The sequence below is a fragment of the Delphinapterus leucas genome, chromosome 10, assembly GCF_059928025.1.
Source record: "Delphinapterus leucas isolate spDelLeu-1000000601 "Yukka" chromosome 10, BTC_Dleu_Yukka2, whole genome shotgun sequence".
Classification (NCBI taxonomy): domain Eukaryota; kingdom Metazoa; phylum Chordata; class Mammalia; order Artiodactyla; family Monodontidae; genus Delphinapterus; species Delphinapterus leucas.
Window position 1 is genome coordinate 56,081,666 of NC_143138.1, and position 16,930 is coordinate 56,098,595.

Below are 16,930 nucleotides of genomic sequence, written 5' to 3' on the forward strand. Positions count from 1 at the left end.
AGACCCAGTTTAGAGGAAAGGACACACATAGATTGAAAGTGAGGAGATGGAAATAGGTATTTCATGCAAACTGAAATGAAAAGAAAGCAGGGGTTGTAATATTCATTATCAGACAAGATAGACTTTAAAACAAAAGCCACGAAGAAAGATCTAAGGACACTATGTAATAATAAAAGAATTAATACAAGAAGAGGATTATTACATTCACATATGCACCTAATACAGGTCAACATATATGCAACTAATACAGGAGCACCCAAATACATAAGACAAATACTAAAAGACATAAAGGGAGAAATTGACAAAAATACAATAACAGTAGGAAACTTTAACGTCCCACTCACATCAATGGACAGATATTCTGGACAGAAAATCAGTGAGGCAACAGAGATCCTAAATAATACAATAGAACAGTTAATTAGACTTAATTGATATTTTCAGGACATTACATCCAAAAAAAAAAGAAATTCTTTCCAAGTGCATATGGAACATTCTCTAGGATTGACCACATACTAGGGCACAAAACAAGCCTCAACAAATTTAAGGATATAGAAATTGTCTCGAGCATCTTTTCTGACCACAACAGCATGAAACTAGAAATCAACCACAGAAATATGTGGAAAAAACGATTACATGTAGGGCTTCCCTGGTGGCACAGTGGTTGAGAGTTCGCCTGCCGATGCAGGGGACACGGGTTCGTGACCCGGTCCAGGAAGATCCCACATGTCGTGGAGCAGCTAGGCCTGTGAGCCATGGCCACTGAGGCTGTGCGTCCGGAGACTGTGCTCCGCAATGGGAGAGGCCACAACAGTGAAAGAAAAAAAAAACAATTACATGGAGACTAAACAACATGCTACTAAAAAAACCCAGCAGGTCAATAATGAAATCAAAGAAAATTTTAAAATACCTTGATATGAATGACAATAAAAATACAACCATACAAAATCTATGGGATGCAGCAAAACCCTTTCTTAGAGGGAAGTTCACAGCCATATAGACCTTCCTCAAAAAACAAGAAAAATCTCAAACAACATAATATACCACTTAAAAGAACTAGAAAAAGAACAACAAAACCTAGTCAGCAGAAGGAAAGAAATACTCAAGATCAGAGAGGAAATAAATAAAATAGAGATTAAAAAAAATAGAAAAAAATCAATAAACCAAGAGCTGGTTCTTTAAAAGGTTAAACAATATCGACAAACCTCTGGCCAGGCTCACCAAGAAGAAAAGAGAGAGAACCCAAATAAACAAGATAAGAAATGAAAAAGGAGACATAACAACCAACACCACAGAAGTACAAAACACCATAAGGGAAATACTATGAACATGCCAACAAATTCAACAACCTAGAAGAAATAGACGCGTTTCTAGAAACATACAGCCCACCAAAACTGAATCATGAAGAAACAGATAATTTGAACAGACCAATCACTACTAATGAAAGTCCATGACCAGATGGCTTCACAGGCAAATTCTACCAAACCTACAAAGAAGAACTTATACTGATCCTTCTCAAACTCTTCCAAAACATTGATGAGAACACTCCCAAAGACATTCTATGAAGCCACCATCACCCATGACACTAAAACCAAAGACACCACCAAAAAAGAAAATTAGAGGCCAATATCTTTGATGAATATAGATGTAAAAGTTCTCAAAAAAAATATTAGCAAACCAAATCCAACAACACATAAAAAAGATCATACACCACAGTCAAGTGGGATTCATCCCAAGTTCACAAGAATGGTTCAACATTTGCAAATCAATCAATGTGATACACCACAGAAACAAAAGAAAAGACAAAAACCACATGATCATCTCAATAGATGCAAAGAAAGCATTTGACAAAATTCTACATCCATTCATGATAAAAAAAAAACTCTTACAAAAGTGGGCATAGAGGAAACATATCTCAACATAATAAAAGCTATTTATGACAAATCCACAGCCCATATAATACTAAAAACAGTGAAAAGCTGAAAGCCTTCCCACTAAAATCTGGAAAAAGACAAGGATGCCCACTCTCGCCTCTTCTATTCAACATACTATTGCAAGACCTAGTCACTGCAATCAGATAAGAAAAAGAAATAAAAGGTATCCAAATTGGAAGGGAAGAGGTAAAATTGTCATTATATGCAGATAACATGATTCTATATACAGAAAACCCTAAAGACTCCACACAAAAACAACTAAAACTGATAAATGAATTCAACAAGGTAGCAGGATACAAGATTAACACACAGAAATTGGTTGCATTTCTTTACACTAACAATGAAATATCAGAAAGAGAATGTAAAAAAACAATACCTTTCAAAATCGCACCCCCCAAAATAAAATATTTAGGAATAAACCTGACCAAGGAGGTGAAAAACCTATACACTGAGAACTATAAAACATTAATAAAGGAAACTGAAGATTCAAAGAAGTGGAAACATATCCCATGCTCTTGGATTGGAAGAATTAATATTGTTAAAATAGCCATACTTCCCACAACAATCTACAGATTTAATGCAATCCCTATCAAATTACCCATGATATTTTTCACAGAACTAAAAAAATAATCGTAAAATTCATATGGAACCATAAAAGACCCAGAATTGCCAAAGCAATCCTGAAGAAAAAGAACAAAGCAGGAGCCATACCCTCCCAGACTTCAGACATACTACAAAGTGACAGTAATCAAAAGAGCGTGGTATGGGACTTCCCTGGTGGTCCAGTGGTTAAGACTCTGCACTTCCAATGCAGGGGGCCCAGGTTCGATCCCTGGTCAGGGAATTAGATCCTGCATGCCGCAACCAAGAGCCCACATGCCACAACTAAAGATCCCACATGCTGCAACAAACACCCAGTGCAGCCAAATAAATAAATAAACACAGAACAACAGCAACAAAAAAAACAGTGTGGTATTGGGACAAAAACAGACATATGGATCAATGGATCAGAATAGAGCCCAGAAATAAACCCATACACCTATGGCCAATTAATCTTTGACAAAAAAAGCAAGCATATACTATGGGGAAAAGACAGTCTCTTCAGCAAGTGGTGCTGGGAAAACTGGACAGCTGCATGTAAATCGATGAAGTTAGAACACTCCCTCTCACCATACACAAAAATAAACTCAAAATGGCTTAAAGGCTTAAACATTAAGACATGACACCATAAAACTCCTAGAAGAGCTCAAAGGCAAAACACTCTGACATAAATTGTACCAATGTTTTCTTAGGTCAGTGTCCCAAGGCAATAGAGATAAAAACAAAAATAAACAAATGGGACCTAATCAAACTTAGAAGTTTTTGCACAGCAAAGGAAACCATAAACAGAAGAAAGGTAAGCTACAAACAGGGAGAAAATATTTGCAAACAATGCAACCAATAGGCCTAGTATCCAAAATATACAAACAGCTCATACAGTTCAATAACAAAAAAACTAAACAACCCAATCAAAAAATGGGCAGAAGGGCTTCCCTGGTGGCGCAGTGGTTGAGAGTCCGCCTGCCGATGCAGGGGACACAGGTTCGTGCCCCAGTCCAGGAGGATCCCACATGCCGCAGAGCGGCTGGGCCCGTGAGCCATGGCTGCTGAGCCTGCACGTCCGGAGCCTGTGCTCCGCAACAGGAGAGGCCACAACAGTGAGAGGCCTGCGTACCGAAAAAAAAAGGGGCAGAAAACCTAAATAGACATTTCGCCAAAGAAGACATATATTTAGGTCTTTAACCCATTTTGAGTAAGACCGGATACTATAAAACTCTTAAAGGAAAACATAGGCAGAACACTCTGACATAAATCACAGCAATATCTTTTTTGATACATCTTCTAGAATAATGGAAATAAAAACAAAAATAAACAAGTGGGACCTAATTAAACTCAAAGGCTTTTGCACAGCAAAGAAAACTATAAACAAAACGAGAAGACAACCCACAGAATGGGAGAAAATATCTGCAAACAATGCGACTGACAAGGGATTAATCTCCAAAATCTACAAACAGCTCATGCGGCTCAATATCAAAAAAAACCCAAACAACCCAATCAAAAAATGGGCAGAAGACCGAAATAGACATTTCTTCAAAGAAGATATACAGATGGGCAACAGGCACATGAAAAGATGCTCAACATCACTAATTATTAAAGAAATGCAAATCAAAACTACAATGAGATATCACCTCACACCAGTCAGAATAGCCATCATCAAAAAGTCTACAAATACCAAATGCTGGAGAGGGCGTGGAGAAAAAGGAACCCTCCTAGACTGCTGGTGGGAATGTAAATTGGTACAGCCACTATGGAGAACAGTATGGAGATTCGTTAAGAAACCAAAAGCAGAGCTACCATATGATCTAGCAATCCCACTCCTGGGCATATATCTGGAAAAAAACATAGTTCAAAAGGATACATGCATCCCAATGTTTATAGCATCACTATTCACAATAGTCAAAACATGCAAGCAACCTAAATGTCCATCGAGAGATGAATGCATAAAGAAGATGTGGCACATACATACAGCGGAATATTACTCAGCCATTATAAAGAATGAAATAATGCCATTTGCAGCAACATGGATGCAACTAGAGATTATCATACTAAGTGAAGGAAGTTAGAGAAAGACAAATATCATATCACTTATATACAGAATCTAAAAAAAAATGATACAAATGAACTTATTTACAAAATAGAAACAGACTCACAGGCTTAGAGAACAAACTTGGCAGGGAGGGATAGACTGGGAGTTTGGGATTGACATGCCCACACTGCTATATTTAAAATAAATAACTAATAAGGACCTACTGTATAGCACAGGGAACTCTGCTGAATACTCTGTAATAACCTAAATGGGAAAAAATTTTGATAAAGACTAGATAAATATATCTATTCTTTAGATAGATATATATAACTGAATCACTTTGCTGTACACCTGAAACTAACATAACATTGTTAATCAACTATACTCCAATATAAAATAAAATGTTAAAAAATATTAAAAAGTTTAAAAAATATATATGGGGGGAGCATTCATAAAAAAAATACCACATGAGCCCCAAACTGAGGGAAGATATTTTCACGTAACTGATTACTGTCTAGAATAAACATATAAAGAACTTCTAAAATCAGTTAGAAAAGACCAAGCACCCAACAGAAACATGAGCAGAAAACTAGAACAGGCACTTAAGAGAAGAGGAAATACACCTACTCAGCTTTATCAGTGATCAGGGAAACACGAATGAAAACCACCATTAGACACCTTTTCACTAACACCAAACTGGTAAAAAGTCTGACAATATCAAACACCGGAGAAACAGTGGAGCAAAGCAACTCTCCACACTGCTGGTGGGACCACACACTTAGCGACCCGTTTGGAAAACAAGCTGTCACTTTACAAGCCAGCAGTAACTCTAAGTGTGTGTCTACTCTGCACAGAGCTTCCCGGCCAGTGTGCCAAGCTCCTGATCTGCTCAGGTCCAGGAAAGGGGCTGGGGGCTGAGAGGCAGGGGTGACACCCCTGGAGTCCTCCACATGTCCTTCCATAGCAGAATGAATGACTAAACATGTGGCAAAGTCAGGAAGTGGAATCTATTACAAGCAGAAAAAGTAAACCAGAACGTAGCAAGATGGATGAATTTTAGGAATATGTGTATACTTATATACACTGCAGAAAAACAATATAATTCCCTTTATACAAAGTTTAAAATTTGTACAAGTAAACAATAAATTTTGTAGGGCTACAAATATGGGTGGTAAAACTATAATAAAAGAAAGGAAATAATAATCACAAAATGTAGGGTCACAGTTACCCTAAGGGAGGAGGGAAGGGGCTGGACAGGGAAAGAGCACACAGGGCTGCACAGGTGATGGCAACGAGCTGTTCCTTTAAGTTAGCGTTCATTTGTTTTCTCCTGTAGATCCTACTTATGTTTCATAAGCATGATTTTGCATCTACTAATTTATCTGAGTGTGTGTGTGTGTATGTGTACATATATATATATTTAATGGAAGAAGTAAACATACGACCACAAAGGGGGACAGGGGAGAGGGGGTGGAGACAGCAGGGCAATGGTCTGGGGACAGCCATAAGCCTGTACATCACATTTCTACTGTACTTTTTTTTAAGCTTGGACACCACACATGAGTTCTCACATTGTTACATAAGTTCTGCAACACTCTGCTCCCCCTGCAGAAAGAGGCTTATTTTCCTCATTTTTAGAATAAGCGTTCCCCTCTGTTCCCACTGGAAACTCAATGTCTCTACAGGATGTTCTGCGTAGGTGGAAAATGATTATTTTAAAAGCTGGAGAACATCAAATAATCCTGAATAATGAGGCACTGGAGGAAAGAGAAGCAGCGTAATTTACTAAAAAAGGGTCAGAGATTTTTCCATACAGATTTTTCATCAATGCTCTGACGCATCCACAGGCCACCAAAGGCCCAGCCTGGGCAGGGGGCCGCGAGGGGGGCGTTGGCTCCCTGCAGGGGGCTCAAGCCAGGCAGGAGGTCAACAAGGAGAACAGGCAGGGCTTCTCCTCCCTGGGCTCCATGAGGCTGCTTGCACCCATTCCGGCCTCCTATCAGGACCTCTAGAACCTGTGCTTTATTCCTCTCCTAGTTACGCCCACAGCACTGGAGGTCTGCGGGTGTTTCCCTGCCATTCTGCCAGCAGCAAAATAGGACCAAATGCTCTGTGCTTCAAAGCCAAATCACACATCCGAGTTCACAACGGCAGCCTAGGGTCTCAGCACGTTCTCTGAGAAGCAAGTAAAGCCACCTGAAGGAAGGGTGAGCTGTCCTCTGGTTCCTAAGGGCCACATGTGGAACTTGCTTCCTGGCAGCCCCCAGGCGCCAGGGCCTCTGGCTGCTGCCTGAGCTGATCAAGCAGCCCTTCCAGGCAGATGTCACCCTGTCACCCTGGTGACGCGGCCTCTGTCTCTGTTCCAGAACGTCCCTCATTCTACCTTATGTCACAGCAGGCGATTTACCAAACACCCGCCCCCCAACAGCGTAGACTCCTTTAAGACAGGGGTTTGAGTGCATTCAATGCATTTTCTGCCTCAGGGCTGAGCGCGGTGCAATGTCTGCTGAACTGACTTCTGGGGGGCGGGGGGGTTAAGATTTTTTTAATATTTATTTTTATTAATTATCATTTATTTTTGGCTGTGTTGGGTCTTCGTTGCTGCACATGGGCTTTCTCTAGTTGCGGTGAGTGGGGGCTACTCTTCGTTGTGGTGCGTGGGCTTCTCATCGCGGTGGCTTCTCTTGTTGCAGAGCACAGGCTCTAGGCGTGCGGGCTTCAGTAGTTGTGGCACGGGGGCTTCAGTAGTTGCGGCGCACGGGCTCTAGAGCGTGCGCTCAGTAGTTGTGGCGCACAGGCTTAGTTGCTCCGCGTCATGTGGGATCTTCCTGGACCAGGGCTCAAACCTGTGTCCCCTGAATTGGCAGGCGGATTCTGAACCAATGTGCCACCAGGGAAGCCCCCTGAACTGACTTCTTGAACCAAAAGAAGCTGTTACATGGTGACAAACCATAGAAGAGTGTGTACACTTAAACCCAAGACTGTTCACCAAACATCAAGAAAATAAAGTTGTGGATGAAATGCTAAGCACATTTTCAGATTCAAGCGATAGCAAATAACTTATGACATTCCTCATCCTCCTTAACAGATCAAAATTATGTGACTGGCAATAAGTAACTTAGTCATTATTAATCCAGGATAAGCCTAATTCCACGGAACACGTGACGGGATACCGGGCCAGAAATTAACCCCGTTGGTTCTCGAAAGTGGACCCAGGAGGACTGGGTAAATCCAAAGACTCCAGAGTTGTCTGATGGAGCATTCAACTCTGACGTCCCTCAGAAATAGATTCCAGGGCTTCCCCTCTGAGGCAGCTCCTCCCAATCCCTCCTTCAGCAAAGATCTCCTGAATCCCCGAGCCAGGCACTCTGCCAGGTACCGCAATGAAATAATCACACAAATAAGTGCAACTAAGAACATCGTTAAAGGAAAGCATCTTACTTCCTTCCTGGGCCAGGGTCACAGCTCCGTGGGGGCACAGCCAGGCTCTGGCCTGCCTCCCCAGATCTGAGCTTCAGAGAAATCCCCGTAGGCGTTCAACTCAGAGACAAGCAGCACCCCCGCCTGGGGCCGCATCAACAGATGCAGTGAGCAGGGCCCGAGGCAGCGGCACCCCACCCCCACCTTTGCACATGGCGTCTCAGGTGTTCACCACAACAGCCCGGTAAGGGCTGTAGCAGGAACACCATTTCACAGAGCAGGGAAAGGCCCCACAAAGGTGAACAGACTTCTGAGTGGCTACGGAATGGTGTAGCTGGCAGGGGCTTCAGCAGAGTCCTCCTGGCTCCAAAGTGCTCACCCCACTCCCCACACCAGGACTGGGACTCCCTCTGTAGACCCTACCCTGCATGTCTGAAAATAGCCTCAAGTCTGAGGGATCAGGGATCACATGCTGTGCTCATCCCAACATGTGATCTAGAGCAGCTGATCTAGTTTTGCACCTAAATACTGGGCTAGCATCTCTGATGCAAGCCACACCAGTAACGGCCCACCCTCCACAGGGCAGGCACCCAGGCCAGTTTTGCCTTGTAGGGATGTTCCAACTAATCTGTCCTCTCCATCTTCCATTTCCCTATCTTTAAAACAGAGATAACAGCATCTGCTCTGCCTCCCTCACAAGACTATTCTAGAATTAAATGAGGTAACACTCAGGAACATACAATTTCAGAACATTTAGATTCATCAGCACTTCATCAATGAACTCCAAACCTGACCAAACCTGGTGCAGGTTAGCTTTGTACTGCACTGAAAACAGTTTGCAACTATTCAGAAATTTATTGAAATTATAACTTTAAATTTGCATTTAAATTTGCTTTGCATAAGGAATACAAATCCTTAAAGAAAACTCAGTAAATTCCAAATCTGAGGGAGTCTGTCAATTAAGCAACTGTGAGGAAGGCTGCTAAATAAATCAAGTCATGGCCCAACCTCCTCTTAATTATTTAAAATGGTTTTAAAAGCTCCCAGCTTGAAGGCCAATAACAGAGGGAAAGAGCAATGGGAGCAAATCTTAACGGAAACAGAAATCAGAAGCCAACTGGCAGCGCCGTCTGCAAGTTGCAAGGCCTTAGTCACAGGAAGCATATAGCCTTCCAAGGGAACAGGCCCTCTATGCCTTTCCCCACATGCAGACACACAAAGGCCCAGAGTGCGAAGTAAAGAAAGAACGGGCAAGGAAAGGCAAATTGAGGCCTTCCTGCATTCATTCAAACAAGCAGTAACTGAGAGAGAAGATGTAAAGGGCCTCTGAGTCAGAGCAGCTGTTTAGGAGGCTAACAGTCAGTGGGAAAGGCACTAAATTGCTCCTTGGCCACGCCACACAGCTTGTGGGATCTCAGGTCCCTGACCAGGGATCAAACCTGGGCCCTCAGCAGTGAAAGCGCAGAGTCCTAACCACTGGACTGACAGGGGATTCCTCACTCATTTATTTTAGAAGTCCAGGTTGTCATATTTTAAGATAACTTTCAACACTGCTATAAAATGTTAACTTGTTTAATCAAGAAATGTGTAGTAGGGCTTCCCTGGTGGCGCAGTGGTTGAGAGTCCGCCTGCCGATGCAGGGGACACAGGTTCGTGCCCCAGTCCGGGAGGATCCCACATGCCGCGGAGCGGCTGGGCCCGTGAGCCATGGCCGCTGAGCCTGCGCGTCCGGAGCCTGTGCTCCTCAACGGGAGAGGCCACAGCAGTGAGAGGCCCATGTACTGCACAAAAAAAAAAAAAAAAAAGAAGAAGGAAAGAAAGAAATGTGTAGTAGATGAAAAATGGCAAGGCCAGGGCTAAACTGTGTAGACTCAAGTGCAGAGCCGCCCAGTGGAGCCCAGCAATGATGGCTCCACCTGGAGCACGACTGTAACTCATCAAGTGGGGTCAGGACTGCTATTAGGGCCAAGTCACTACCACACACCTCAGTCCCTGCGTCAGTTCATCCCTGGGAGGTGACGGGCCCCCTTCCATTACTAAAACCATAAAGTTAGTTTTGGAGTAATGGGGACTCAAAAGGAGTTTTATACTCAGGTGTTCTGAAAGCTATTTCTGAGGAAGATAATGATTTTTCACTTTATCTTTAGGATATAAAAATATCTATTGACTCCTTACTCTGTACCAAGTGTTTTACTTACATTTTCTCTCTAACCAGCACAATAATCTTCAAGCGTGAAATTAATCTCATTTTACAGATGAGGAAAAACTGAGTCACAGAAAAGTTAGGTCATGAGTCTAAGGTCACACAACAGAAGCAGTAGTGCCCAGATACAAACTAGGGCCCCCCAGAGCCTGTGCGCTTTCAGCAACAGCACGCCCAGGGCAGGCCGTGCTGCTTTTAGCTAAGACAGAAATCAAACTGAAGATTATTTAAATGACCACTTTACTCTGACTCCTCTGGTTTAACGAGAGTACCAATTAATTCTAACTAAAACCAGAGACTACTTTTTCCCTTCTCTCCCAGTTGAAAATTATTTTTCAGCTGCTGCTGCTGTGGGTTACTAAAGGAAGCGAGGTTTGTTCAGCACACTGCAGAGGCTGTCCCAACACAAACGCTTCCTGCACTTCCCAAACCTTCACATTAGCAGTTCTGGCCCTGGGAGTTGCAGGCAGCCCTCAGCACTTACGTACTCTCATGTCCCCGCTCACTGATTTCTTCCTGGAGACTCAGAATGCTGGTAAGGTTAATGATCCTTCTCCGGGGGGTACAAGCTGCTGTCATTTCCTTTTGGGATGCATCCTCCACCATTTCCAAATCAGAGCCTTCCCGATGTCTTTTTCTGCAAAGTAAACGAGGAACTGGCAGCTCATAACTATCTTAAAAAAACTGTTTCAAACTCAGTCAAATTTTGTGCCTTGCATTTTGGAGAAGGGAGCAGCTTCTCTGTGCCGGCTCTCCACATCTGGGGAGGGCTCCCTGTGCTGGAGGCGGCCAGCCAGATCAGGATGTCCTCCCAGATACTGCTTCTCTGACACCCCTCAAGCCTTATTAGTGGCCACTGCAGGCAGCAGGGCTTTGGAGTCTGGCTCAGCCCGGAGACGTGCAGGGTCTCGATCAAGTGCGCTGACCTCACCACATCTCATTCATTCAGCCCTCCATCCATCCGTCCATCGGGCACTGTTATAGTACCAACCTCACACAGCCATGACAAAGGGCCCGCCCTCACCATGCTACCCTTCTAGTGGGAGAGTCAAACAGCAACCGAAGAAAGATCATTTTAAGTAGCAACAAATACTGTGAGGAAAATAAAACAAGGTAACAGAATGAAGGGGAAGCAAGAGAACTTTAGATTAAATGGACAAAGAAGGTCTCTGGTAAGAGGCGACATCCGAGTTGAGACCTGGGTGACAAGAAGCCAGAGAGTTCCTGCACCTAGGGACCAGCAAGAGCAAAGGGGTGAGAGCTCAGGGAGGTCGGGTCAGCACTGGAGCAGCGTGGCCAAAGCGCCACGAAGGGGAGGAGAGTGATGAGCTGGGGGCAGGCAGGCTGGTTTCACCCCAAGTGCCGCGGGAAGCACTGGTTTTCAGCAAGGAGTGAGACACCCTGGTTCCTGGTTCAGAAAGATTCCTCTGCTGTGTGGTAAATGGTTCGCAGCATTAAGTCCCCAAGTGATAAACAGAAATGTCACACTTCCCAGCAGGGCTGTTAAGAGCATTAACTGAGATAATGCATATTAAGTATCTGGCACACAGTGGATGCTCAGTGAACGTTAGCATCCTTTATTATTCTCTGAAAACAAATCCTTAGAAGCCATCTCCCTAGACTGACTTGGAAGTGAGCAAACCAGAGTTAAAAAACTCACCCAAGTTCCACTGGGCAATCAGAGCCAGGGTTTCAGTGGTCAGACACCAGGGGGATGTGCGGCCTCAGGCAAAGGACTTCACCCTGAGCTCCAGGGTCAGTACCCGCACACACTGAATAAGGAACATCCACCTTACAGATGTCAGTGAGATGTCCTTGAAGCACCCACAGAGTGTACACTGAAGATGCTCAAAATTAACTGACAGTCATTAGTACGGCTGTTCCTGCCCCCTCTCTCTAGCTCTTGTTCACCACTAGCTCATGCACTTCAGGGAGTTTCATAATTTGAACTGAGAAACTGTTCTTCTGAAAGGAGTGAAAGCAGCTTGCTGTAGGATGGAAGAATCCTCCAGATATTTTAGGCCCCCCTTTCCAGCCACCTCTGCTGTTGAGGCTTTATCAAAATTCAATACTAAAATTAAAGGATAGATCTTCTGATTTTTTTTTTCTGATGTGTTTTTAAATAATGTTTGGAATCACGGACATTTAAGATATTTCAAAGGCCACTCTGATGGGTGACTCTAAAGCCATGGTCAAAGGCCAACAGTAGACCAGGCCAAAGCACCAACCCATTGGAGGGAGAGGGCGAATCAGGGAGAGAAGATACAAGGGGTTTGTGACAGTCCAAGTTAGAAGGCAGTTTCATTAAAGAACGAAGGAGGACTTCCCTGGTGGCGCAGTGGTTAAGAATCCACCTGCCAACACAGGGGACACAGGTTCGAGCCCTGGTCTGGGAAGATCCCACATGCCGCGGAGCAACTAAGCCCGTGCGCCTCAACTACTGAGCCTGTGCTCTAGACCCTGCGAGCCACAACTACTGAGCCCGCGTGCCACAACTACTGAAGCCTGCATGCCTAGAGCCCGTGCTCCACAACAAGAGAAGCCACCGCAATAAGAAGCCCGCGCACCGCAACAAAGAGTAGCCCCTGCTCACAGTAACTAGAGAAAGCCTGCACGCAGCAACAAAGACCCAATGCAGCCAAAAATAAATAAAATAAATTTTTTAAAATAGTTTAAAATAATAATGATAATAACAAAGGAGGCAAGCTGTGCTTTCCCGCAAGGCCATACCTGGGGTTCTCAGGGCTGGAAGAGGGCCCTCTCTTCTCTGACGAGTCTGCAGTCCTCTTTGCTGCATCCTCCTCCAAGCCCTGATTCTTGGCAGCCACTTCAGCAGGAGCTGAGAGTTCAAGCATTTCCTCATCCTGCTGCCTGGCCCCGCTACTAGAAGCAGCTGTCCTGTCCTCTAGGACAACAGCCTGGGGCTGACTGGATAGGGCCTTGCTCACAGGCTGCACGAAGGCATCGAGTTTCTGTTCCCGGCAATCTGTGCGGACCATCTGGTGGGCATACACCTTGTCGCCACTTCCAGCAGTAGATGAGAGGGTCACACCTGTTGTGGATTTAACCACTTCCCCAGAGGGGCCAGTAAGACCTGGTAGTAAAGTCTGTGTCAAAAAAGACGACAGTGGGAAGAGTCAGTGTATGAAGGACAGAAGCACAGGTCCCAAAATGGAGCAAAAGCTAGAACCAGGTATATCATTACAGAATTATTATAGAAGCAATTCTGACCAAAATTTGAAGTATGAAATTAAAAATACACAAATATAAAATTCAGCTAAATCCTTATAATTTAAAAACTGGTTTGAGGGCTTTCCTGGTGACGGAGTGGTTAAGAATCCACCTGCCAATGCAGGGGACACGGGTTTGAGTCCTGGTCCGGGAAGATCCCACAAGCAACGGAGCAACTAAGCCCATGCACTGCAACTACTGAGCCTGTGCTCTAGAGCCCATTAGCCACAAGTATTGAGCCCACGTGCCACAACTACTGAAGTCCGCGTGCCTAGAGCCCATGCTCCACAACAAGAGAAGCCACCGCAACGAGAAGCCTGCGCACCGCAACAAAGAATAGCCCCCGCTCACCGCAACTAGAGAAAGCCCGCACGCAGCGATGAAGACCCAATGCAGCCAAAAATAAAATAAATTTATCAAAAAGAAACCCTTAAAGAATAAAATAAAAACTCGTTTGATATAAAAATACTAGTGTAAAACTCATATTTTTGTCTACTTTTTATTTTTTTGCTGCCATAAGAGATTTTTTTTTATTGTGGTAAAGTATACATAACATAAAATTTATCATTTAACCATTTTCAAGTGTACAGTCCTGTGGCATTAAGTACATTCACACTGTCATGCAACCATCACCAACATCCACCCTCCCAAACGGAAACTCTCTACCCATTAAACAGTAACTCCCCATTCTCCCCTCCCCTCTAGCTCTGGCAACTACCTTCCTACTGACTATTTTTAAATATACATATTTCCTAGGTCTGTCCACTGGAAAGGCCTGAAAGCAATGACCACCCAGTAGCAATGAGGTCCCCCAATCCCAGATTATAGTGTCTAAATGCCATTCCCCACTAAAATAAACCAGAGTTCCTTGGAAAAGTGGCCAATTCCAGGGCATGGGCTGGGAAAGTACAGAGTGAGCCTACAAACATCCTGTCTCACCAGACACAAGGAAACTATCAAAATCTCATGGAATTGGGTCAAAAGGACAAGAGCCCCAGCCTGAAGGGGCTTCTGCTGGCCAAAGATGGAATAATTTGACTACAACTGATTGAATTATGATGCTTGTTAACAACTATGACAAAATACTAAAAGAGAAAGAGAGAAAAATGGAGAAGCGAAAGAGGGAGGGAGAAAGGGAGAGACAGAAAAAAGTCATTAAATGTTACTGGACATTGCTAGGACACCAACCCATTTCCCTGCAAATTGATCATCAAAGGCATAGAACTCAGCATTTATCCTTACTTTCTGGTATGAACTGTATTTCAGGATAACCTGTTAGCTCTAACAAATGAGTGAAAATTATTCTGTACAGAAAATTATAGCTTATTAATAAAGAAGAAATGATAAAATCAGAAAATCATAATCTTGCAATCCTAATGAAATAACTGATGCAGGCAATGGTGATCAATGAATGGTGAAACCTTTAAGCTAATCACTAATAGTGAACTTCATGGTGAAGGAATCAGGCTGTCACCAGCTAAGCCTGCTGAGAAATCCTAACACCAGGATGACAGAACAAGCCATCACGCACCTCCTGCTGGCATTCGATAGAAAGTACATGGCAGGGGCTTCCCTGGTGGCGCAGTGGTTAAGAATCTGCCTGCCAATGCAGGGGACACGGGTTTGAGCCCTAGTCCGGGAAGATCCCACATGCCACGGAGCAACTAAGCCCGTGCACCACAACGACTGAGCCTGTGCTCTAGAGCCCGCAAGCCACAACTGAGCCCGCATGCCACAACTACTGAGCCTGCATGCCACAACTACTGAGCCTGCGCACCTAGAGGCCGTGATCCACAACAAGAGAAGCCACCACAATGAGAAGGCTGCGCGCTGCAACAGAGTAGCCCCCGCTCACTGCAACTAGAGAAAGCCCATGTGCAGCAACGAAGACTCAATGCAGCCATAATAAATATTTTTTTAAAAGTACATGGCATCATCTATCACAAATTCTTGCAAACATTTTTTTAATCTGAATATAATCATACCTCTAGATCTAATTTTCAGTTTATAGGAAATATGGAGGATTGAAACAAATTAAAGGACACTAAGAAGAAGCAATCGGCTAACCCAAAATGTGCATTTTTCTACAGGACACCTTCAAAATAAGCTAATAAGAACTATAACCAAAAAAGGTAGGGTGATCTTTCTAGTTTCAAAGAGACATAACCAAATATAATGAGTGGAACTTGACTGGATACAGATTTGAACAAAGCTATTTTTTTTTTTGGCCGTGCCACATGGCTTGCAGGATCTTAGTTCTGTGACCAGGGATTGAACCTGGGCCCATGGCAGTGAAAGCACCGAGTCCTAACCACTGGAGCGCCAGGGAATTCCGGAACAAAGCTACTTTTATAAAAAGATCTTTTTTTGAGCAATTAGGGTATTTGAACACAGACTGGATGTGAAATGGTATTATTACTATTAATTATATTAGGTGTAAAAGGACATTGTGATTGTATAAGGAAAAAAAATGTTTTTAGATGCATAATGCAGTACTAGGGGAAAAATAAGTGCCTGGAATCTGCTTTAAAATACTCCTCCCCAGGGACTTCCCCAGTGGTCCGGTGGTAAAGAATCCGCCTTCCAATGCAGGGGACTCGGGTTTGATCCCCACTCGGGGAACTAAGATCCCACATGCCATGGGCAACTAAGCCCACGCTCCACAACTACTGAGCCCGTGCACTTCAACTAGAGAGAGAAAACCCACATGCCACAACTAGAGAGAAGCCCGAGTACTGCAGTGAAGATCCCGGGTGTCGCAACTAAGACCCAACGCAGCCAAATAAATAAATAAATAAATAATAAAAATGAATTAATTAAAAAACACTCCTCCCCATCCCCCACCCTCAAGTGGGAGAGGGAGAGAGAAAACAACATGGCCAAGTGTTGATGGTTTGTTGAAACTGGGTGATAGGTACGTGGAGATTTGCTGTATTACCTGCTTTTCTGTGTGTTTAGAAAGATTCAGTAATAAAGAGTTAAATAATAATTAAAAGTTACAGTAGCAACTCTGCTCAAAAAGGAAAAAGTCTCCTGGCACAGTTTAAAAAGGCCTTGTGATGCACTTACTTCATCTGCCTGTGCAATTTCCACAGGTGGATTTCGGGAGGCAGAAAGTAACATAACTACTCAGTAATTTTAAAGTCCTGAAAAGTGAAATACCTTGTCCAATATGACAGAGTCGGAACAAACTGCAAGAGCCGCCAGGGTTCCCGATTTCCATACCAAATGGCCTCACAGCAAACCAGGGCTCTTGCTCTCCTGGCCCCTGGAGTAGAGTGCAAGGCACAAGCTGGGGAGCAGGACGAAGGTGACCCACAGCCAGAAGGTCAGGAGCCAGGGCAACCTGCTGTTGGCAGGGCAAGAAGGTGTTCTGATGACCCCACAGGAGCAGGGACAATCTGAGTTTGGAGCCCTCCACGCAGAGCAATGCACCAACAGAGGGAGGCCCTCTGATCCAGAAACCCACCTTCCTTCTAAAGACACACTGGTCAGGACCATGCAGAGTTCTTTTGGGAA

At 43.9% G+C, this 16,930-nt stretch overlaps 1 protein-coding gene and 1 non-coding gene across 2 annotated transcripts in view; one reads left to right on the plus strand and one right to left on the minus strand.

Annotated features, from left to right (window-relative positions):
- MLH1 (mutL homolog 1) overlaps positions 1–16,930 on the minus strand; it is a 51,122-nt gene that overhangs the window by 13,197 nt on the left and 20,995 nt on the right. The window contains exons 12-13 of the mRNA XM_022553750.2: positions 12,911–13,287; positions 10,669–10,817 (exon numbers count right to left, since the gene is read on the minus strand). Of these exons, the coding sequence (XP_022409458.2) occupies positions 10,669–10,817; positions 12,911–13,287 (526 nt within the window). The remainder of the gene's footprint in view (positions 1–10,668; positions 10,818–12,910; positions 13,288–16,930) is intronic.
- Positions 2,703–2,775, plus strand: TRNAG-UCC (transfer RNA glycine (anticodon UCC)). The gene has a single exon. It is a non-coding gene; the product is annotated as a tRNA-Gly (tRNA).